The sequence below is a fragment of the Vanacampus margaritifer genome, chromosome 4 (assembly GCF_051991255.1).
Source record: "Vanacampus margaritifer isolate UIUO_Vmar chromosome 4, RoL_Vmar_1.0, whole genome shotgun sequence".
Classification (NCBI taxonomy): Eukaryota; Metazoa; Chordata; class Actinopteri; order Syngnathiformes; family Syngnathidae; genus Vanacampus; species Vanacampus margaritifer.
This window is the reverse complement of record NC_135435.1, coordinates 17,362,700-17,388,574: the sequence shown is the minus strand read 5'-3', so window position 1 is coordinate 17,388,574 and position 25,875 is coordinate 17,362,700. Positions and strand designations below refer to the sequence as shown.

General features: G+C 39.4%; 1 protein-coding gene and 1 long non-coding RNA gene across 2 annotated transcripts in view; one reads left to right on the top strand and one right to left on the bottom strand.

The window, feature by feature from the left end:
• Nucleotides 1-35: 35 nt before the first annotated feature.
• Nucleotides 36-5,491, top strand: irf8 (interferon regulatory factor 8). Its single transcript, XM_077564430.1, has 8 exons — nt 36-353; nt 1,202-1,385; nt 1,539-1,633; nt 1,711-1,768; nt 1,997-2,044; nt 3,029-3,418; nt 3,494-3,609; nt 3,686-5,491. The coding sequence occupies exons 1-8, from the start codon at nt 183-185 to the stop codon at nt 3,893-3,895; spliced, it is 1,272 nt and encodes a 423-aa protein (XP_077420556.1). The 5' UTR covers nt 36-182; the 3' UTR covers nt 3,896-5,491.
• Nucleotides 5,492-9,725: 4,234 nt separating this feature from the next.
• Nucleotides 9,726-25,875, bottom strand: part of LOC144050782 (uncharacterized) — an 89,431-nt gene continuing 73,281 nt past the window's right edge. The window contains exon 4 of the long non-coding RNA XR_013293929.1: nt 9,726-9,903. This is a non-coding gene — a long non-coding RNA (uncharacterized LOC144050782). The remainder of the gene's footprint in view (nt 9,904-25,875) is intronic.

Genomic DNA, 25,875 nt, shown 5'->3' with positions numbered 1-25,875 from the left:
TGACAGGGACGCGTGGGGCGCAGTCATTTATCATCTCTCAGCTCATCAACATCTCATTGTAAGAATTTTTACTTTCGCTTTTGGAGGCACTTTAGCCACTACTTCCTAACGTTTTAATTTTAACCCGCATTACTTTCTAAGTAGTAACACGAGTACATCTTGGTTGAGGTGAGCCAAGCAGGATGTCGAATTCTGGAGGTCGTAGACTGAAGCAGTGGCTGATTGAGCAGATCCAGAGTGGACAGTACTGCGGGCTCATGTGGGAGGACGGAACCCGAATCATGTTCCGAATTCCATGGAAACACGCAGGGAAACAGGATTACAACCAAGAAGTAGACGCATCCATATTTAAGGTCGGTTTGAAAATAAGCATTTCTTCAAGATAGGCCATTTTGTATTAACATTACATTATCTTACCTCTCTTTAAGTATCTTACATGTTCTTGTGGGTTTACTATAATATTCTTTTTAACTACTACCAGGACTACTACAATTACTAAATATTGTTTGCAGTTGACTGACAACTACCAACCACCCTAACCATTATTTTATTAGTGTATTTTAAACCAGCGTTTGCCAACCTTTATAGATTCAAGGCTCATATTTTCACATAATAAAAAATCTTAGAGTACACCACTTGGCAAAAAAAATTACACAAAAAGTGGATAAATAGGTAATTTGCATACCTTCTGTCATCTATTGGAAGTGCATTTAATCATTCTGTCTGATACTCCACGTTTTTGGCAAACAAAATAAATATTTTTAAATTGTGCCACTGGATAAATTTCCGCAGTACACCTCTAACGGCACGCCACTGATTGGCAAGAAAGGTTTTAAGCCGCCCTGGTCAAGTGGAAATGTACTATTACATCAATCTACTGAATTCTGAAGCTGAATTTAAATAGTACTATTTCTTGGTTAATTGAAGACTCTAAATTGTCCGCAGGTTTGAATGTGAGTGAATGATTGTTTGTCCATGTGTGCCATTGGCTGGCAACCAGTCCAGGCTGTACCCCGCTTCTCACCCAAAGTCAGCTGGGATCCAGTTCACTTGTTAGCACAATGAGGACAAAATATATTTAAAATGGATAGATATATGGGTAGATATTATTACCTATATAACTTAACGTACAATACTATGAGAATTCTATCATTCTTTAGAAAATCAAAAATGTGTTTTTAAGATGTGGCTGTCTCTGCAGGCATGGGCTGTGTTTAAAGGCAAATTCAAGGAAGGCGACAAGGCAGAACCTGCAACTTGGAAGACCAGACTGCGTTGTGCGCTCAACAAAAGTCCTGACTTTGAAGAGGTGACAGAAAGGTCTCAGCTGGACATCTCCGAGCCTTATAAAGTCTACCGAATCGTACCTGAGGACGAGCAGAAAAGTGAGCTTGTGATTTTGAAATTTAAATGATTTTGTTTGTTAATAAGAAGACAAACGTAACGCATGTTACAGGATAGCATTCCAAGTATCATGACCTGAAAAATGTTGTACTACTAGCGTGTGAAGAATATCTTCTTCCATTGTTGTGCCACAGATGGAAGAAGCTCCGTGATGGCGGTTGCTGCTGCCAGCACCGAAATGACCGACATAGACTGCAGCCCAACAGACATCGAGGGGCTCATTAAAGAGGTAAAGCTCGTTCTTGTCATTCTTCTTGCCTTAGTTAGTATTATTTTTGTTGACATTTTATTGTTGTATTAATGCAGGAAGAAGGCTGCAGGATCCAGGCCAGTCCCGAGTATTGGCCGCAGACTAGTGTCGGCGGTAAGACAATATACCACAAAATGTATTCATGAGTTTTGCTGTTGTTTGTGCGATGTTCAGTCAAACTGTCCAATGGAAGAATTGACTAATATCCTGTTGAACTTTGCTGACTAAGATGATTAAGTTGTTGCTGTAAAAATATTTCTGATGACGAGGCAAACAAAAAAAAAATGACAGAACTGATTGGAGTGTGTCCACGGCCTTAATTCTTCTATTTTTAATTCACAGCCTTCTCACTGCATCAGGACCCTTTGCCGAGTGGCACTCTCAGCTCAGGTAATTATTTTGTCTTATGCAACTTCTTTCAGTGGTATGGAAAAACAGTTTCAGGTTTCAAATGTATGCGCAAAAAAACTATTTCTAGCCACAAGTATATGGAATTAAATAGTGAAGTATTATTATAAAATAATATATATATATATATAAAATATATCCCCCCAAAAATATATATATATGGGGCGGCGGCACGTTTGTCGTATCAGTACTTGCGACGGCAGCTGATACCAGTACACCCCCCCCCCCCCCCGCTTGTTGCCGTTTTACGATCAGTAACTTCAAATTAGAAGAAAGGAAATTGCTATTAATTTCATGTAACTTTAAAGACAAAATGTATATTGTGATTATATAGGTATTTCTTTAAAAATGATCTATCATTGTATTATTAATTTTTTTAGCAAATTATATGGATCAAAAGTGCTAGTGGTATCAGCACTCGGTATCGGTATTGGTGACTACTCAAGAGTTGAGTACCTGTACTGCATCGGCTTGAAAAAAAAAAGTGGTTTTGAATATCCTTTGTTAAAACTATAAATCTAGGACAGGGGTGGGCAAACTCAGTCCTCGAGGGCCAGAAATCTTGCAGGTTTTGGCTGATCATTAACCAGCTGTGTTGAATAAGGGAGTAGAGGTAGCAAATCCAAGTCCAGAAAGTAAAAACCCTGCCACAGTTTGGCTTTAGCCCCTGATGCTAACTAGCTAGCTCCCTAAAAGCTAAACAGGCAACATGGGAGCTAGCTAGGGAGCTATCTATCTAGCTAACACCTGGGGCTAAAGGGATTTTACTTTCTGGACCTGGATTTGCCACCTCTGGAAGGGAAACATCCAAAACCTGCAGGACTCTGGCCCTCGAGGACCGAGTTTGCCCACCACTGATGTAGAAAGTTGTAAAGATTGCTGAGAAAACAAAATCCTACATTGCCTGTGAATTATCTTCATAAATGAGTCGTATATGGCAAGTTTGGCATATTTTGTGTCCTCCAGGTTTCTCCCAAATGGTGATCTTTTTCTACTACGGAGGAAAGCTGATGGACAACACGCTGGTGACTCACCCCGAGGGCTGTCGCCTCTCCCCGGCTCAGCTGGGACACGGCGCCCCCTACAGCTCGGACAGCATGCAGAGCGTTTACTTCCCCTCGGCGGAAGCCATCGAGTTTGAACGGCAGCGCCACGTCACCAACAAGCTCCTGGGCCACCTGGAGCGAGGGCTTCTGCTGCGGGCCAATCAGGAAGGCATTTTCATCAAGAGGTTATGCCAGGGCAGAGTCTTTTGGAGCGGACTGGCCGACGTGGGCTCGCATTACGGCCCCGTGCCTTGTAAGCTGGAGAGGGATGCGGTGGTGAAGATTTTTGACACTGGGAAATTCCTTCACGGTGAGGCTTTGTTTGTGAGATACGCAATAAGCTGGAGGAGAGATCCTAACCAGATGCGCTTTTGTCCTCTTGTAGCCCTGCAGCTGTACCAGGAAGGTCAACTTCCACCTCCTGATCCAACTGTGACTTTGTGCTTTGGAGAAGAGCTTCATGATCTCAGCACTGCCGAGAACAAGCTGATAATCGTGCAGGTAAGAAAAGAAAAAAAGTCACTCTTTTCCTTTGAAACTTGTCTGCAATTTGATCATTTGACATCCCCCGCCGCAGATCACGATGGTGAAATGCCAGCAGCTGTTGGAGGCGGTGAATTTGCGCCGCTCGCAGCCGTACTGCACCAACGTGGAGCTGTGCGAGGACATCTCAGCAGAGCAGATGGCCAACATGTATCAGGACTTGCAGCGTGCCGCCACAGCGTGCAGCTACGGCGGTCCCCAGAGGTCCGCCTGCTACAGGGACAACATGCCCATCACCGCGTGAGGGATGCCAGAGTGCACACCAAGACTCTTTCATATTCTCATACTGGATATTCTTCTCAATGACAACAATGTCCAGAATTTGAAACATTGTTGCTTTTTGTATTATATACAAGAAGTGTTAGACTGGGACAGAATAGTTTTATTTTTTTTGGGGGGGGGTAAAATTTACTCTATGATATTTACTGTGTAATAACTTTTGTTTTTCTTCACTCATTTTTTTTTCTAGAGAGCACTCGTAAAAACAACAATGGTGTAACAGAAATAAAGTGCTCTTCGTTAATAAAATACAGTGGAACCTCGGAGTTTGAACGTCTCGGAACTCGTACAATTCGGACTTCAACCCAAAAATCTGAGTAAAAAATGCCTCCGAGTTTGAACTCATTTTCGGAGTTCGAACACCCAAGCAAAGCGAGCTAAGCCGAACGTACCTTGAAAACGGGTAGCCGAGCGAAGCCTAGCAATGCTCACGTTGTGGTAGTTGAGACGATGCACTGCTCATTTCCAATCAGATTGTGAATACTGCTCCATACTCGCGAGTACATTTTGATTTTTCCTCAACAATTTTCTTCGCCATGGGCCCAAAGAAAGACAACAGTGCCAGTGGCAGCAAAGAAAAACATACAGTGCTACGAACCACAGTGGAATTAGGAAGGAGATTATCGCGCCGTTGTAACTACCGTGACTACTTTTGTAAATATTGGCACAAGGACCCCCCTTAGCTGTTCAACAATGTGCCTGACGTTAACGCACGCAAAGACCGCTTAGTAGTCTAACAATATGCCCAATGTAAAATGCACAAACTCAGCACTGAACTAAAGCTAGCATTAAGAGCATTTATCATCCACTGATGTCATCACGCCACAATAAAGAAATATTTTTTATTGTTCAAATACTGTACTGTACTGTAAATGTAAAAAAACATAAATAGAAATTAAAATAGGATTTTTTTGTTTTTGGAGCTTGGGAACGGATTAATTGCATTTACATTATTTCCTATGGAAAAAAATGTTTTGGAGGTTGAACAAGTCGGACTTTGAACACTTCGCAGGAACGAATTATATTCAAACTCCGAGGTACCACTGTAACTATAAAACATGATAATATAATTTAAAATTGTCAAACCAGTTGGCGACGTCAAAATGCTGCTGCAGTGCCTCCTCTTAAGCTTTAGGCCAACCTGTCAAGATTCTTTTTTTTCCGGATTATATCGCTCATGTTTGATTGTTAATGAGTCATTCTTTCCAATATTGTGTGGAAGTGCATGCCATTATTCTCATTTTTGAATTACTTTTAGATATTTTGGATTACTCCAGTTTTTTTAGTCATAGTTTGTTTTTGTTACAAGCACAAAAATACACACATTCTTTACTGAGTGAAGAAATTCACAAGTAGATGTCGTGAAAATGCTGTACACTGAATGAAAATAGGATTTTTTTTTTGACTGACCAAATTTCTGTTGTGTTTTTTTTTGTCATTTTTTTTATTTTTTTTACTGTGATTTAAGCATGGAGTGGCATATTACAGATAGGTTTTACTGTCATCATGCCTTTTTGTTTAATTTTTTATGATGTTTTATTAAAATCACATTTTCAATTAACTACCATATTTTTCTCTATCGTGTTCATGTATGAAGATATCTAATGTTGGTACAGTACTAAGGCCAAGTCAAGTCTCAAATATTTGACCCATAAGTCCAAGTCTTAGGTTCCAAGTCAAGTCTCAGTTCCTGAACCACAAGTTTAAGTGCCTGGATAAGTTTGGATGTTGCTCGTTTGCACGGAAAGATAGGGACTCGGCGTAACTTTGAAATATAATAATAAATATGAAATCTCTTTCTCTCTGAGATAAGATTGCATTCATTTGATTATTTTTGTAAGATCACTTGAAATTTGAAAAAAACTAAACAATTATTAGCTATAGGAATTGGTGAGTAGTGGGAGGCTACCAGGCATTACTTCAAGGTATCGGTAATCACGATGGTAGTCGATACCTTTATGGTTCGCTCTCCTCTCTTGTGAACATTTCTGACAGACATTTATATATATTTAAAATATGTTGAATGTTTTTTTGTTTTTTACAAAAGATGTATTTTATCAATAAATACAGATCACATAGCGAGACAGCATCCTCACATTCATCAATTTCTTCACTGAGTAAGAAACAATTGCGTGTGTGTGTGTGTGTCGCGACAGGGGAGTTTTCGTTCAATTCTACAGAACAGGAACATCGTTCAGATGTTGTCACAGGAAGCAAACAAACCCCAGCGCCCACATAGCACATGTGAGACTGGATTCATGCAACGTACACGTAAAGTGCAATCTTTGTGTATACATTCTAATGTACAAATCACATATACAGTACTCATTTTTATAAAGGTATCTGCAATGCTGTAATTAAGATATATTCATGCAAACAATAGAAATTATGGTTTATTTATTTGAATTATTTCAACTTTTTGTTTTGCCAGGTAAGGGAATTGAGAACAGATTCTCATTTCATGGAAGCAGACAGCACAATGATAATAATAATAATAATAATAATAATAAAAAGCAAATAGACAAGAAAGTCTACTGAAGGTGTCACCACCGCAGGAGCCCATGAGTAGCCTGTTAGCCTAGCTCACCAGATCACGGGGCTTTGTGATTTTCTAGGAATAGTGAAGTGATGAAAGTGAAAATGAAAATGTAAAACACCAGGAGAGATTTATAAAAGTTCAGCAATCATTAACATGATCAGTGCCGACCTCTGCACTACAGCATGATACGTTTAAAAATTAATTGTGCTATAGCACGCGATGAAGCGATCATGTGCTAGACAAAAGAAGATATTGGGATAAATGAGGTGAAATTTAATTGTTGCAGTGTTCCAGTAGTTTTGGCTGGGAAATTGAAAAGAAGCTTGAAGAAAAGTAGTGTTGGTTGTAAAACGAAAAGGTTAATAAAACTACTAGAGGGTGTGGGTGGTGGTATGCATGGTGAGCAGTACAGAGGTGTTTCTTAACAGACATCATTTTCGGAATGTACAGTAGATACACAGTCCTCAAGTGCTACAAATGTATCAATGTGCAACAAAATGCAACAATGCATTGTGTTCCTTCACAACATAATTCTTTCCATATTATGACCGGAAAAGAAGGAGCCACGTGCTCGGGTAGCTTTCTGCTAACGGTGCCTCTTTTGTGCTCTCGTCCAGTGTCTGCAGTGTGGTTGTCGTTGTGTTGCAACAGCTCTTTGTGGCGTCTGAGGCTTCCCACAATTAACCATTAGAGACGTGCAACAAACAGAAGTGATGTTGCCATCCGTGAACCATCTGCTCCACGGCAAGTCACCGGGCCGGGCAGGCTGCACACTTGAAGGAAGCAGCGCTTCAAGGAAATACAACAGTTTCTGAAAAAGTTGGCTGACAACTTTGGACACCCTCTCGCTCAAAGTCAGCTGGTATAGGTTATAAAATGTTTAGAAAATTGTACTAGGCTATGTTTTTATGAAATGATTACAAAGTAGGTCATGGTCATTTGCAAAGGTTGAATTGAAGCTTGATTGATTTTGCTAATTGAGGATATTTCACCCGAAAAAGCCATTTTCAGTTCTAATTTTCAAGCGTGGCATGTCCATACATTTACTGTATGTCTTTACCCATGAGCAGTATTTTATTTTTGAAATGGCTTGGTCAGAACCATCAAAAAGCCCAAACGGGTCACAATACCACCTAAAGGTTAACCTGGGAATACATGTACCGCCGTTACATAATCAGATTACAAAAAAAATATAACTGTATTGCATTACTGTATTGCATTACAGTTACAGGAAAACAAGAAAAAACAAGAGAGAGGGACAAAGCGACAGAGCGAGAGAGAGCGCGTGCACGCCCGCGCGAGTGGGGCCGTTGCTACATGTCTGGGAGGTGGGAACGAACGAACTGACCAGTCGTGTCCTCCATACGCGGGCAGTTTGAAAAAGCTTCACGGACGGGAGGAGGAAATGGCGACCGGTATTCACTGGAACTTACTCGGAGCGAAAGTTTGAGCTGAGAGTCCAGCGGCATGCTACGCGATGTAGCTTCTTGCTAGCTAGCCCGCTAGCCTAAAACCGTAATGTGAGTTACACCTTCCAAACAAATCTTCCTCCCACCAATTCACTATTTAAACATCATGCACAACATATACACGGCTAAACTTGTGACTGGGATAAAAGTTCTTTTTGCAGTTGATGTCACATATCGCCTTCCTCATTGGATGACTATCTATCTATCTATCTATCTATCTATCTATCTATCTATCTATCTATTTATCTATCTATCTATCTATCTATCTATCTATCTATCTATCTATCTATCTATCTATCTATCTATCTATCTATCTATCTATCTATCTATCTAACTGTGAGGTGTGGTTGCTTTCAGTGACAGTTCGAAAACAACATTTAGCCTTCAATCAATCAATCAATCAATAGCCTACATGCTTTTTAATTACACAAGGATTATTGCTATTTGTAGTCTGCCCGGGTCCATATCATCCACAAATATCAGGGGCATAATGTATAGAATATATATTGTGGTGATATTTATTTTTATTTTGTCTTCATGAGCATACTCAATATTGGAGTAAACCAAAAGTAATCCAGTTACATTACTTTAATAACATGGTACTTGGATTACGTTACTAACAAAAATTTTTAGCAGGTAACCCAACCCTGCTTAAACCCTATCACTCACAAAACAATAAACCTACAGTGTGTTTAATTTGTAGTCATTAGAATGCTTTTTTGTGTGTGAAAGTTGGCAATAAACCTGACATCCAAGTTCTGCCGCAGGACGGGCTCGTATCACAAGACACGGAAACCGGCGGGTCTCTGGGGAGAGAACTGGTTTAGAATCAGTGTGGCTGAGATGAGAATAGACGTCCAGAGAGGAACTGTGAGAGCACACAGGAGACACAGGTGGACCGAGATCCCACAAACTGGAACACGGGGACAAAGCCGCCCACGGCCTCACGCACACGCATGATGAAGCCTCATATCCTCTTATCAGTATCGGTTGAAACCTAAATTTGGTCTCGCTTAACACCTATACTTACAAAGTTACAATGACTTTCTCCCAGGTGAACGGTTTAGTTGGATCGAAACTTGTACGATATGCAAAATATGTTAAATAATAAATAGTAAATAATAATAATAATAAATAAAAATTACATAAAATAATAATAATAATAATAATAATAATAATAATAACAATAATAATAATAATAATAATAATAATAATAATAATAATAATAATAATAATAATAACAATAACAATAACAATAACAATAACAATAATATTACATAGAAACATTTGATGGTGCTCATGCAAACACACAAATCATCAATATTTAGCAATCCCATGGTAAAATAGAAATTATATTAATAATCCTTATTCTATCTTCTTTACCTTTGTTAGGATGGGATAGGAAATGCTAGGATGCCTTTATTGTCATTATGCACAGGTACAACAAAATTGTGGACGATTTCCCCTTGTCGGTGCAATAAGAAATGAGTAAAAACACAGGTTAAAAAAATAAAATAGAATGATAAAATAGCATATAATAAAATATCTAGATATCTACAGTATAAACAATGTACACAGCGGTAGGAATAATGATAAATTACAAATTGTTATTTGTATACAGTCATTTAAGAGTTTATAGTGTACACATTAAAATATATTTTTCATTTTTTTATTTTACAACCAACATTACAATCAATCTCATCTTTAATGTCTTACAATTGTATTGCTATTCAGAACATACAATACAATTGCAATGCATCATACAAATATAATCTTTATTGGCTCTCTCCAGACTGTATTTCTAGCAATAGTCCAGGTCAGCACATGCCGGCAGGATCCGCTGCAACTGTAAAATGCGGAGGATGGGCCCACTGTAGGCCCGTCAATGGGTGAGAGGACAGATAGGACGTTGCGTCAGTTATTGGCCAGGTTGCTGCACTCTGACAAGATCCTTGACCGCCTGATCTGATGTGGACAGGAAAGACAGGAAGGAACCCAGGAAGATGATCCGGCTTACAACTTCTCCTCCAAAAAGAGGAACAGACGTGCAGACATGCTATGGACGACGACTCCTGACATTTGTTCACTTACTATCATAACATTTATTTATAAAATAAATGGATAAACAATTCATTTAAAACATATGTGAGAATGACATAAGAAAAACAAAATCTAAAATAATGTTATACATATTTGAAAAGGAAACTTCCCCTGCTACTAAAAAAATCCCTTCCATATAGCTAACCCTATATAACTATTACTTTACATGAACATCACTATAGTACTACTAAATTATATACTGTACATGTAAGTGTGTACTTTCCCAAACATAATACAACAAAAGTGAGTACACCCCTAAGTGAAAAGGTACAAGTTGGGCCCTTTAACCCATTTTCACAAAGGTTTCCACTGAATTACTGCTGAGTTGTTTAAAACTCAAGACTGGTTTCGTATTCGAGTGAAACAAAACTGAGTGGTTAGAAAGGAAGGACATTGTAGGGGAACACCCGGGTGGGGTGAGAGTCCCGGGGGGGCGGTTTGGGGGGGGGGGGGAGCCCAAGCACATTATTGACATGCATCACGGCTCGGTGGTCCCGCTTTGCGCATGCGTGTGCATGTGTGCATGCAAACTAGTCGGATGTGGGCATCCAGTAAGGTGATCTCACATCACTTAAAACACCAACATTCCTGATGTGTTCAATATTATATAATATAGTATACGGTATCATCAAATAATAGTTGTTTTTAACGGGCAAGTCAACTCAAAGATTTCTTTAATGTCCTATGCAGCCCCACTAGACCAAATATGGTATTCTGGTTAATATTGCATTTGTGGAATATGAATTAAGAAGCAAAATTCATCCATTTTTGTCCATCTCCAGGGGTGGCCATTTTGTCACTTTTTGCGGACTAAAAAAGACATCACAGTTGCGCAGGACTCAGGCAACGACCAATTACAGCTCACCTGGTTACTTTTTCTTTTACAATTGTCATTGATTTATAAGCTAACTGTTAGCCTATGTTAGCTGCTAACATGTCACCCAATTTAAAATGTAAAATTGTGCAGCTCTTTCTGGTGGGCCCAATGCCCGTGTAACCCATAACAGTAAAAGACAGACAGATGGGTTTACTGTTCATTGAGATGTCTCAACTTCTTGCTCAAACCATCAGTACGGCACTAATATTTGTGCTTCTATGGAGAGCTAAAGAAAATATGACTGTGAGGACTGCTACAATGAGTCCACATACAAAAAAAAAATGATTAAAGCAGTGATCCCCACTACTGAGTCAAAGCACATATTTAAAGTAAGAAAAAATCTAAAAAAGTTAATACACATGTCAATTATACCCTTTTTTAGAACGTCATGTATTTGTTCTGTCTATCTGTATAAGTTTTTGGCAAAGATAGATTTACAAAGTACATTATTTGTTATCAATAAAAAAAAATTGGGGGCCAATTAAGTGAAATTTGATCATTTCCGACGGCACACTGCTTAAGACTCACTGGATCAAAGCATTAAAGCACCACAACATCGATGCTAGTTAGCATTAGCATTAAGCTAGCAGACTGAAAGGCTAAGCTACGTGGTTGTTTTAAATACACAGGGTGTAATTCTCTTTGTTTTAGGCTTAGTTCTACAATAAACCTCAACTGGGAGTGGCAACAAACAACTTGTAGCGTCTATAAGTGTTCTAGTTCAATTTGTTGACATTTCAGACTGACTTAACTATTTCTAATTGACATTACACAATCATATTATTCATATCTGGAGTTGAGCATCATCATAATAATAATGAGCTGCATATGTTAATATAGCAACATATGAGTGCTGTATTATTGTTTGTGTATGTGATTGAATCCATGTAAATCTGTTGATTGAGAAACAGGATGTTTGTGGTTTGAAGAATCCTGCTGGTCTAACTACAACGTTTGACCGACAGTGTTAGTCACGGCGATTACACAACCTCTTTCTGAGTTGCACGCTGGCTGGCCCGCATGCCAGGTGCTGCTGGGATGGAGATTATTTAAAGTTGCTCTAAAATGTTCCAGCACATCTGAAGGTGAAGGAGCCACCGCAGACCCGGGCCAGAAAGTGGCTGCGATAGTATGTACTTCCCCCTTTAAAATACCAGCATCCAAATTTGACCATCACAATACTTAGGTGGAATTGTACTATTTAAAGCTGCATTTGTACAATTTACTGTGTAAATCTGTGTGGTTCACGTCAGTTATTTTGAAAATAACTGTCCAGATTTGCGGTTGCTTCTACTGTTTTGCCTCTCTAACCACAGAGAGGGAAGATTGAAGAATAATTTGCAGCTTTTGTACTGGGTCACATGAGAGTGTGCAGATGTACCGAATATTGGCACCAGTTTATTTTCATCATTCGTTTTTTTTTCTTCATGTTTTGCATGCTGCATGCATGGATCACTGACGCGGATCGTCTCTAGCTAGTTAACCGTGATATTTTTGCGCAGTTAAATATACCACAGGGGAAAAACCTACTTAAAAATGAGTAGGCTACATCTCAAGAAGCCAAACTAAGAGATTGAAGGATAAAGAGGGCTTATTGTTGTACTTACTGTAATTTAGTTAACTTATATACACATAGTCACAATATTCTAAAAGACAATACAATAGGCTTTTTCCCCCCCGAAAGGGACCGCTGATATGGACCTACTCAAATTTCTGCTGCCATCTAGTGGCACAGTGTGGAATATTCATTGGTGTTCAGCAGTCATGTATATTTGCATCCATCCATTTTCTTAACTGCTTGTCCTCACAAGGGTCGCGGGGTGTATATTTGCAAGGCACACATATTAGGCTACCCATCATTTAGTTTGTTTGTTTGTTTTGTAACATTAAAATTTTTTAAAGACATACAATAATACTGTGTGTATTAAACAGTGTTTACACATGTCAACATACATGATTTGATGTATACAAAGAGCAGCAGTGTTATGGTTGACAATGGATCCATCCATCCATCCATTTTCTTGGCCGCTTTTCCTCACTAGGGTCGCGGGGACAATGGATTTATAATTTTATATATATATTTTTAAGTACTATGTTAGCCATTTGGCTGAAATTTTTCATTTAACAATAAATGCGTTTGGCATATTCAAAGAGTTTTAATTTATTTCAAATTTATATGCATTAAATTGCTGGCATGCTGGATAACTGATTAGTAATAACACACAGTTTACAGGTTGTGGGTTCAACACAAGTTCTGGCATTCGTATGTGGAGTTTGTATGTTCTACAATACGTGCGTGTGTGGATTTTCTCCTGGTACACCGGTTTCCTCCTGTATTCGAACAATTATAGTTAATTAATTGTCCTTAAGTGTGAATGTGGTAATTTATGACAATAAGCACTATAGAAAATTCATTGAATTATGACAACTTGAAATCTTTATTTAAGACAACTTAAAAAATGTTTGTTCCAACATCCAGAAATGATTTACCTGAAGTAAAAACTTTCAGGTTAGAAAATTAAATAATAAAGCCAATTTAACCATTTGAATTTAGGATCACTTGAAATTAAAGGTTTGCTTTACCTTAAAGCTACTGAACGCGGAAAAATGAATTTCAAATCACTACTACTACATGATGCCGAACAATGAAAGCGCATTTTCCCTTCTTCACGACAAAATGCGCACATGACATCACAATGGCACAGAGGGCGGGAAATTCGAACCCTAATCCAGTCTGAAAACTTGCAGGAGCTCCTATTATGAACAGGTGTTAATCTACTAATTGAAAAATGTTTCACTCATAAATGGTCAAATAAAAAGGATACTGTAAAGATATTTTGGGGGTAAATTGTTACAAAGTGCAGCTTTAAAAAATGAGTTTCAATAAAGTTCGGTTGCATTAAATCAATTATGTACATATACCCATCACTAAAATATTTGGTGTGAGAAATTATTATTATTATTATTATGTCACTGTTTTCCAGCATATCAAGAATTGTTGTCCTAAACACAGGTTATGAGCGTGCATGTATTAGGCTTGCTCAATCTGTGCAAAACAAACAGAGTAGCATCTTGATGCACGCTACAGAGAATTCCATTCCCTCAAATTGCAAAGCAGATTTCATCTAATTATGTGCTTAGTGGCTAAATTGTTTATTTGCTATTTCTGGTACATTTAGAGCCCAGAGAGGGCGTAAAAACTAGTCTTAATCGCTACAGATCTATTCTCTTGGGTTGCAAAATGTTACACACTTAAGTGGAAGAGAATGAAAAATATACATAGAGAATTTGAGAAGGATTTATAGTGATGAGTATTTTTATTTGAACAAACATGTTTGTAGTGCTCTCAGGTGATGTTTTTTTTTGACTGGAAACGTTCATGCGTCGTAGTAAATTGACAACTGTACTCTTCAGTCAAGCGTCTCGGTTGTTGTTTCAACAATTACAGCTGCGCACAAAGGAGAAGCAAACAGGAAAAAATAAATTAGCAAAGAGATTGTTGCTGTCAAAGCACATGTAAGAGTCTCAGTGGGCGTTATTAAGGTGTACAAGTACATTTAGAATACTGATTTTTTTCCCTCCAACTTGCTTTACATTATACTTGACTACAACAAAAATCTGTGAGAAAATACGTTTTGTGTTATTTTGTGCACAGAATTGAGAAAGTTCCCTAAAGTTTGCGGATGTGAGAGTGCCCCCCTCTGCTTTGTTTCCCTGAGAGTGGAGCTTTTTTTTTTTCTCCTGACAAATCTCATGTGCAAAGTTATTTTCAGATACTTTTTGATATTGCAAAAGACTGCAAATATACAGCATGCGCCCAGAACAAAAGGTTCACGACCCTTCCTGGAGGAAGTCGCCCCTCCGAAAGTTCACAGAATCATCTCAAACTTTCTCATATTCTCATCATGCAGTCATCAGCGGGTCACTTGAACGAGTGTGTCAGCTGCTCATCACATCCTCTGATGACAAACACTCACTTTATTGCATGTGTGAATGGGTATGAATAGTGGATTTGAAAAGTCTACACACCCCTGGTCAAGTAGTATGAGACCATTTCAAAACGTTCCCCATCATTAAAGTGACATAACCTGTACAACTCAATTATTTTTTCTTTGAGTGGGGATGTAAAAATAATTAAATGAAACGATGTGTTTGCACAAGTATGCACACCCTCATAACGGAGATATGGCTAATTTTAGAATTAACCAATCATATGTTAAATGGGAGTCAGAACACATTTGCCACAATTTATTAAAGTGTCTATGACTGACTCTAAACACATTCAGATGTTCTAGTAGGCTTTTCCTGACTTTTTTTCTTTTCAGAAAAACCCTCAAGGTTTTGTGCTAATTGGAACCCTGCATTCAATGTGTGAAAACATGCACAGGGCGCACATATTTTAGTCATTTGCTTTAACTTCTCATCACTTTTTTTTTTAATTGAGTTGTACATATTACAGGTGGGGAAAAAAATCTTGAAATGATTTATTTTGGTCAAAATTTTTACATCACAAAATTGAAGCATTTGAGCAGGGGTGTGTAGACTTTTTTATATTCACTGTAAATGTGCTAAAAAGGCATTTATTGTGCTTGTGTGTTATATACAGTGTTCTCATATTAATCGGCTACTGGCTTTTAAATGAATAAATACACAACCTAAAATTTGCAATTAATTGAAACCCCCTCGAAAGGTTTGTAATTGCCTATAGATGCCACAAGATGGCATCAGAACACTACATATGTCTAAATGAAACTTCTCAACTCACTTCACCATAGTTACTTAGTCATCTAAACTAGTTAGAAGAAAATGTTTCAGTTTTGTTCCAGATTTTGTAACTCAATAAATGTGAAGACAAAAATTATCAAAATGTAATACAGCACTAACATTAGTAATTCTGTACATTCACATAAATCCATTCAATGTGACGGCGCGTCTCCACCCGGTCCAGTTGGGAGTTTGCAGAGGGATGCAGCTGCACCTCAAGATCTTTATAATGCTGCTGAGCTCACAGCTTCTGAAAACGGTGGAGAAAATGCGTGAGGTGCAGAGCAAAGAACTCGGGCCACCTTCAGCCTCTCCGGGGGCTGAATTACGATTTCCGGAGTCTCGCCGAAGCCAGGGAAACACTCGGAATGGTCATCCATCAAGCGGCTTGTCTGCATCCTCCTGAACAATGTGTAACCCCTGGGCCTGAAGAGGGTCACTATAGGGGTGACTTCCACTTTGACACGCACACGCATATAGATCGCTACTTTACTGTACACACACACTGACACTCACAGTTGGCTATATTGTAATATCCAAATACTCCATGCCTACGACAACCACATTAACAAGTATTTTGTTGAATTAATACATTTTTTTTGTTTTTGTTTTTTCTGGAGAGCTCAGTATTGTTCATTCGGTAATTTTACCGATTTGACATGTCATCATCTCTTTTTTAAAATTTTATTAAATTTTAAATTTTAAATTTTTAATTTTTAATTTTTAATTTTTAATTTTTAATTTTTAATTTTTAATTTTTAATTTTTAATTTTGTATGTGCACGTGTGTGCGTGCATGTGAGTGTGTATTCATTAGTTCACCTAAAACCTATTAAAAAATCCCATACCGAATTAATACATTTCTGACCTCATTTGAAACTCTAAATCTCATTTTTAAACCTTACTTCCAAACCCTATCACTACTATGAAACCCTACTATTGAAACCCTGAGCCTATATTGAAACCCTAACATTACTCTGAAACCATCATTTGAAACCTACTTCAAAATCCCAACTCTACTTTTAAACCTTCATTTGAAACCATATCTCTACTGTGGAACCCTACTATCGAAATGCTGACCTTATGCTGCAACCTTACTTTGAAACGCTAAAATTATTCTGAAACCCTCACTTGAAAACCTAACACTATTGAAACCCTAATTTGAAACCCCATACCTACTTCCAAACCCCAACTCTACTTTCAAACCTTAAATTCAAGCCCTACTGCAACTATCAAACCTTACTATTGCAACCCTGACCCTATATTCAAACCCTCATTTGAAAAACTAACCTTACTTTGAATCCCTATTTTGAAATGCTAACCATAATTTGAAATCCAAACATTACTTTGAAATCCTGAATAGAAACCCAAAACCTACATTGACCAATTTGAAACCTTAACTCTACTTGAAAACCTAGCTCTGCTTTGAAACCCTAATTAGCTTCATCTTTTTAAATTTTATTTCCTGAGAGAGAGCTCAGTATCGTTCATTCAGTAATTTTACCGATTCGATGTATCATCATCATTGCTCTCTCTCTTTCTTTTTTATTTTTATTTTGTATGTGCATGTGCGTGTGCTTGTGTGTACTCATGAATTCACCTAAAACCTATTAAAAATCCCATACCGTTCACCTAAACCGAATACTTCAGAATCCAGCTAGAGTCGTGAGGTTGTCAGGAGACCCGAGGAAGGATCAAAGAAAAGAAAGGAAAGTGAAATCCAGCACCGACCAGTCTATCTATTAGCTTATTTTGCGTTTAACAATCACCGCTAACAATTGTCACCGTTTCACAGCGTGCCAGCCGCAACTGTTTGATCTTACATTTCCAAACGGTCGGGTTCGATCGGTATGTTATTCTCAATAAGTCACAAATTTATAAAATAAAATAAAAATCTATTTATTTACATTTTAACACAGAGAGCTATCAAACAGAAATGAAATGAAATGAAAAATGTGGGCTTCTGTATCTTATCGACGAGCTAAAGTTGAGGGCACAGATGATCAATGAATCATATTTTTCTCATACTTTACAAATTCATACAGTATATAAAATAATTGCACTTGTGACGGCCACTTGACACGTCTGCTAGATGGGAAGGTTTACGATGGCGCGTGCTTGTTTGTGGAGGGACGGGGACGGGATCTGTCTAGATCTCTGTCTGGAATCCTGACAGCTCTGGCTTTGGTCTGCCCCCCCAGACCTCCTACATGCATGTTGCACTGTTTACTGGCCTCGCCTCACGCGGCTCCTCCTTCCACAAATCTATCACTCCGGCAGGACCACACGCACATACACACAAAATCTCAGGGCAAAGGTTACCCCCCTCTTGATTATAACCTCGCCCGCAACTTCTTTACTTCAGGATAAAAGCGACCGTAACGGCTCTTGCTCTCTTAAATTCAATGTAATGTGACGCCTGATGAGCCCTTTAAAGATGTCAGACGAAGCAAAGATAGTCTCGAGTTGCAAGAACATCCTCACGCAGAAGGTCCAAAACACAACCGGTTCTCACGGGGACTGCGACCGTCCACCTCCGCTGTGTCGACGTGCTTACATGTCCGGAATGCGTCACCGGGTGGGGGAGGGGGAAGATGGGTGCTTTTTGTTGCTTATGGCATTTCCTGTAATAAAAGAGCAGTTTGCGATGATGTGCTGCGAGCCAGCTGATGCCCGCCTTTGATAGCCAAGCGCACGAACGAGCATCCTGAATGAACTTTTTAGAGCGTGCGAGGGTCACGGGCAAGCTGGTGTCTATCCCAGGTGACTTTGGGTAAGAGGCGCTGAAGATTCACTCTTAAAGTCACACCTAGGGATGACTGAGTGAGACTCTTCACTGCATCCTAACATGTACTGTATGTTTTTTAAATCCTAGCGCGGGAAGCTTTTAGTGTTTTGAAAAAAAAAAAAAAAATATATATATATATATATATATATATATAAATCAACTTTTTGGAGCTTTTAGCCATGTTAAAATGCTAATAACTCACCAAAAACATGACCAAAGTTGTGTTTTCCTCCATTCACCCCTGCATGAGAAATTTTAGGTTATTCTGCTCTCCAAGCACCAGCCCCTCCCTACCTGAGAAAACGAGCTGTTGGCACGGTTTGACGTCATTGCGTGCGGCCCCACCCCCGCAGCGCCTCTGTGGACTAAACGCACGCCGACTTTCTCTGAGACCTCCCTACATGGGATAACGACAAAAATAGCCTTTATCAATAAACATTCTGTCCAAATGAATTTGAAGCAATCAATTATTCTTCACATTTGCAATGCCAAAGTGCAATGAAATGACAATTGGCTGTCTTCAAATCCATTGGCTGACACTGATGTAAACTACAAGTAAAACATTTGCACATTTGATCTTAATTGAATGGATGGTGCAGTGGGATAGTGCGCTTGCCCTATAATTACTAGGGCGCGGGTTTGCGACCCTCGGTGGTGCTTTTTTTTTCTTCCTCCTCCTTCTTTCCTCTAACCCCTCTGTTCTAGGGGTGGGAATCTTTGAATGTCTCATGATTCAATTAGATTCCAATTTTTGGGTCTGCCATTCGATTCAGAATCGATTTTCAATAATAATTGATTGACAATGATTTTTGCTTCAATCTACAGATGTGCAAGGAATTGTAATGATCTACTCCAGTCTGACTCGCTAATGCTAATTAGCACGCTACTCGCTGCACTTTTATCACACACAAAAAAAAAACGTCTCCACGCTAAAAAAATAAACTTTTATTGAAATAACTTGATCGTGACTTTTTCGTTCTACTCTCTAATGTAGCTACAACCTAACAGTGTATTAGACCGCGTGGAACCACACTGCCCCTCAGTGGCCAAACCGGGTACAACATGAACAGCGCTCCAAATAAAATACACAGACAAAGGCAAGACAGTATAAAATAATTTAAATGAAATCGATTTTGGGACATTTTAAATCGATTCTGAATCGTACTAAATGAGAATCGTGATTCTTATGAGAATCCATTTCTTGGCACACACCTACTCTGCTTCCCTCCTCTTCCACGATATCTTGCGGCAAGGACCCGTTTTGTTTCAACTGTTTATTCAAGAATTGATGGCTTGCGTGACCAAAACGCAGAGATCTAGCAGCCCGTGAAATTTAGAGTCCATTTTAAAAATCGGCCTAAAACCTATCTGTATGTTACGTGGGCGTTGCGCGAAGCAGCCGGCTCACGACGTCATGAGAAGGGCGCGGCAGCCACAGGGGGAGAGGCGGGGTTTTACTGAACTGAGCGTTTGACTTCCAGGTAAGAAAAATAGCCACCGAAATAAGTCATATTTCATAAGAAATTACATCGCGATTGTGTCAACGGTAAGATTTCATTATTATATGCCTATAGTTAATTGTGGAAGGGCTTAAAATACCATGTTGCAGTCCCTTTAACTATTTGGTAGCGTGGTATTTATTTTTTATTTTTAAATGAGCTTAAGTCTTGTATTTTAAGCATGCAGCACCCATAATGTAATAATTTCCTGAAAACTTAACAATGCCTGAAAATGTCATTTCATTTGCACTTACCCCTACAAATAATGTAAATTAAAAAAAAGCCTGATTGATACTGTAATAACAATTTTACTGAAAATGTAAAACCTTAATGTAAAGTTAATGTGACGTGTACCATAAGTGTGAAGCCATCACATGACAGGCACATGAACATTGAGGGAATCCTCTCCTTGTTGTTGTATGTGAGGCAGGAACACATTTGTCACACTACTTTCAGTCATGCCACACCGTTCCTATAACAACACTAAAACTCTACCAGTGAACTTAACATGTCTTTGATTGTTTAACAATAAAAAATGAACAAAACATTATTGATTAAAAAAGAACAGGTACATTAACCTGTAGCACTTAGAACTCCCAGAAGTCTTTTGTGGTAGAGCAGCTGTGACCAAGTGGGCGGAGCCTACCTTGATTAACTCTCTGCAGAGTTGGTTTAACACTGAATAAATCAACTCTGTGAAATAACTCCAACACTGACCTCCATTTAACTCTGAAACATCTAACATATTCATCTAACAATTTTTGCTGTAAATGAGTCAATTAGATTCTCAAAACACAAAATGTAGAAAATGAACATTATCCGTCTAGTTTTACGTTGTCCGTTTTGAAAAACAAACACAAACACACCTGAAAATGAAATAAATTCCCAATAATGTCATAAGTTATTACATTATCTGTCAGATTTTTATTTATTTCTTACATGTTGGTGAAGTTATATCATCATTTTTTTTTTATTCAATTTTTTTCAGGAAAATTATTATATTTTAGGGTGCTAAAAAAAGTCGTTGTAATTTACTGTGTTGGCGTTCTAAAATGCAAAACAGTATTTGCAAAAAAGTGAAGAAACACGTAAAGAAATTCCTTTGCAATCTCTAAATGCACAATGCACCTTTTAGGTTGACCTTTCTTCAATGGACCTATTTCTAAACATTTAACCTAAAGTCAGCAGTCACATTTTATACTCACACATTTAACAGATTCCGATGTAAATATTTAATCTGAGGCAGGTAACCTCTGCAGCTTTGGCCACAAAAATACAATCTAAAATCTCAAGAAACTTGGCAACGAAAGTCCACTTAACACATTTCTTAGGTGGCCCGAATGAGGTCATAGCGTGTTAATCATGTTAGCCAACAGCACTCAGCAGCCAGCGTTGTATAAATGCGTCGTCCGTGCGCTCGCATTAGCCCGAGTGTGCGGCTCGTGCTGTGTTTACGCCGACGTCTCCTGCGTCTGGCCGCTGTCCAAGCAGCTCGGGACGACTCGCGCCCGTCTTGTCGAGTCCGGTCTGTATGGACAGGATCTTTTCGGTCCTGATTACAATAACGTCAGCAAATGACAGATGAAGCGTTGGAGAGGTTCTAACTTTAGCCCGCTCGGCTGCGCTCTTAAAATCAAGCGCTAAAAGGTGAGGAAAGACAGAGCAGGGGAGTCAAAATGGTGGAAAGAACAAATGCTAACTAAAATAGGAGAGCATCCAGAATAAGACGTGTATGATGTGAGAGTCTTCCTCGCGCTATCGCAGTTGTCTGACGGTCAATTTGAAGAAGACAAAGCTCCATGGAGACTGTCTGCCCCCCCCCCATTGCTTTATAGGCCTCTGTTGGTTTAACCCTAGCGGGCATCAGGCAGGCCTGACAGCAGCCAGACACTATCATGTGATTTATGGGGGCGCATAGCGAGTGGAGAGGAGATGACCACTCCGATTTGACCCCCAGTTGTCTTATCAGCCACCCATCAACATGTTAGAGGCCACTTGGACATTTTTGCTGTTTACACGTCCACATTAAACCGTGCCAATTGGAGGCCTTAAGGTTGAAGCAATGAAGGGAAGCTAAAGCTAAAGCTAGCACTTCATTGACTATCATTTTATATATTTTTTGTGTACATCCCTAAATATTCAAATATTAAGACAGTATATAGATGAGGTATTTAAAATCATTGTTGTTATTGTTAGCGTTGATGTTAGCATTCCGACCTGTTTGGGTTTTAATATCTTTTTAGCTTGTTTGTAACAATTTTTGGAACATGAAATTGTGCACTTGTCCAAAATTTGAGCATTTGTTTAATTTGGTAGAACCTCCTGTTGTTAAAGTCCATGTTTTTTCACAAGTAGGTGCTATTGGTATGTCCACATGTGTCTGTGCTATTTATACAAATTATTGACTACTATGTGGAAGTCTTAAGCGTTTTGTTTTTTTCCAGGCTCATATTGTGCCACCTTTTAGAAGGGCAGAGCTTGAGCTTTGTTTGTTTTTTTCTCTCGCCCCTTCCCTTATGTTTTTTTTTTTTTTTAAATCTAAGCAACTCGGGGTGCTGAAAGGAGACCCGCCAGACTTCTTATTATTCTCCCCTTGTTAGTCATTATTGTTTTCATACTTCTTCTTTTTATTCAGGTTGTGATATGGAAATCAATCTAATGTGTTGAAAATAGATTCCTTGCTTTGAGAATAGAATATTAAACAGTTGGGAAAAAAACTTTTCATTTGTCTTCTTGTCTTTTGGAGATTCTGCTGGATGCCAGTCATATTATTAATAGAACTGAATGGTTGGAAATGACAAATCACACAACAATCCTTATTTCATTCCGTTGCATTTGCATCGAAGAGTTAAAAGGATTTTTTTTTAAGAGAAAAAAAAAGTGATATCAAAGTCGAATCAAATTGCCAGAAAATAATTGAAAATGAACGACTGAATTAATGATTATTATTGAGAGTTGAGAGGTGTGTCTAATATTTGGGTCACCTTATTTATATTTAGTTTGCGTATGATGTACATCACTGTGAATTACAACCACAATAACAAGCATCATATTGGTAGTAATACAACTCTTTATGAAGACTTTTTTAAATTAATGTATTGGATAGCAGCATCAAGCACTCTGTACCGCGTGATTTGTTTTTCAGTATTATTATTTTTTTTTTATGCTGCAAGTCAAGTTGAATCCTGAGGGGGGCGCCCCACACTATGTAATGAACCGAGTAGTAACCTCTAATCCACATCATCCCACTTGGAGGACAGCAACATCACCGCGGCCTGTTTGATTAAACACTGGTCATGGCATAAAGTCCGTAAATATTCTTTGAACTATTTCAACTGTAATCCAGATTTAACAGTGATGTCACGCCCTTGTCAATTGGATTTTACTCACACCTGGAGATTTCTTTTCCCAAGCCAAAGGAAAAGAAACATTTTTCCGCAAAATTTGCCACAGGACATCTTTGAAAACAAGCCCGGGGTTGACTCGAAGGTGATGTAAACAGAGATCTATTTCTGCGGCGGCTATGACACACTGCGGTTTGAACTGGAAAGGGAGCAGCGGCCTGACGTGACAACAAAGAGGGCCACACAGACAGCGGTGGTTGGAGCATCTCTTTGGACCCTGACATGGACCCGGCCTTGTTGGACCGAGCCAAAGGTCATCAGCGCCAAGTGCAAAAAATAACGCTTGCTTGTGGCTCTGCCTGTGAAAGTTTTGACATTCATTAATCAGAATCTGTGTCTTTCTGCAATGACCTCCATTGATTTTAGGGGGGATTGTTCACTGATAGAGAAACATTTCAGACTTCTGGAGAGGAAGAAATGAGCCAGATCACAGTGGTAAAGTCAACCTGACACAGAACAGACAAAGAGCACACGCTCATAAACTCGCTCAGCAGTCTCGCTCTTTCGCTCTCTCTCTTTATCTCCCCCAACACACATTCACTCTCACATTCTCTGTCTCTCTCCCTTGCTCTCCCTCCCTCGCTCACTCACTCGCTCACTCAGTCACGTAGACAAGTAAGCACGTACACTCACTCACTCTTGCACACAAGCATGTACACTCACGCAAGTAAGCATGTACATTCACTTACTCACTCACTCACTCTCTCTCGCTCACAAGCATTTACACTCACTCACACAAGTAAGCACATTCACTCACTCACTCACTCTTGCACACAAGCATATACACTCACTCACTCGCTCACTCACAGTCACTCACTCACTCACTCACTCACTCTTGCACACAAGCATGTACACTCACTCACACAAGTAAGCACATTCACTCACTCACTCACGCAAGTAAGCACATATGCTCACTCGCTCACGCAATTAAGTACATATGCTTGCTCACTCACTCACTCTTGTACACAAGCATGTACACTCACTCACTCACTCACTCGCACACAAGCATGTACACTCACTCACTCACTCAGTCACATACGCATGTACACTCACTCACTCACTCGCTCACTCAGTCACATAGACAAGTAAGCACGTACACTCACTCACTCTTGCACACAAGCATGTACACTCACTCACGCAAGTAAGCACATTCACTCACTCACTCACTCTTGCACACAAGCATGTACACTCACTCGCTCGCTCACTCACTCAAAGTCACTCACTCACTCACTCTTGCACACAAGCATGTACACTCACTCACACAAGTAAGCACATTCACTCACTCACTCACTCACTCACTCACGCAAGTAAGGACGTACACTCACTCACTCACTCACTCTTGCACACAAGCATGTACACTCACTCGCTCGCTCACTCACTCACAGTCACTCACTCACTCTTGCACACAAGCATGTACACTCACTCACTCTCTCTCTTGCACACAAGCATGTACACTCACTCACACAAGTAAGCACATTCACTCACTCACTCACTCACGCAATTAAGCACATATGCTCACTCACTCACGCAAGTAAGCACGTACACTCACTCACTCACTCTTGCACACAAGCATGTACACTCACTCACTCGCTCACTCACTCACAGTCACTCACTCACTCACTCGCACACAAGCATGTACACTCACTCACACAAGTAAGCACATTCACTCACTCACTCACGCATTTAAGCACATATGCTCACTCGCTCACTCACGCAATTAAGCACATATGCTCACTCACTCACTCTTGTACACAAGCATGTACACTCACTCACTCACTCGCACACAAGCATGTAACACTCACTCACTCAAGTAAGCGCACTCACTCACTCACACAAGTAAGCACATACGCTCGCTCACTCATTCACTCACTCACTCACACTGATTCATGAGGGGAATTTAACATGTGGGTGTGTGTGATCTGGTTTTATCAGTAGGCAGAGTGTTTTTTGTGTGTGAGTCAATCAGAGAGTCAGGATCGATGAGAAGGCGGACGTCTGATGGTGGACGTCACCCATCGCACTCCTCCTTTCGGGCCACCCAATTGACTCCATCAATCATCGGATTAGGTGCCAAAAACCCTCCTCCCTGATCCAACAAACTCCCCCTCTCAGCCGCTGACACTCACACACAACATCACAGCCCTGTTGGCCTTGAGATACAAGTTTAATTTGTTCCAGGACAATGCTCACATCTAAAACCACATGTACAGAATCAAAGATCATCTATTCTTATTGTAAATAAATGGCAATTAATCCACTGCAGCCTCCCCCAAAACATCAAAACTCATTTTTCAAGTTTTTTTTTTTTTAAGAAAAATTGCACTCAACAATATTATATTGTATAAAAATAACACATAACACTCGGCGTATGCAGTGTGGATGCATTTATATATGCCTGTTTTACGGACTTCAGGACCAAACGCTTCCCGTCACCACAGACTTGTGGACTATTGGGTTTCAGCTGAGTCACGACTCATGGTGCCGACGGCCGGTCATTGAGGCGACG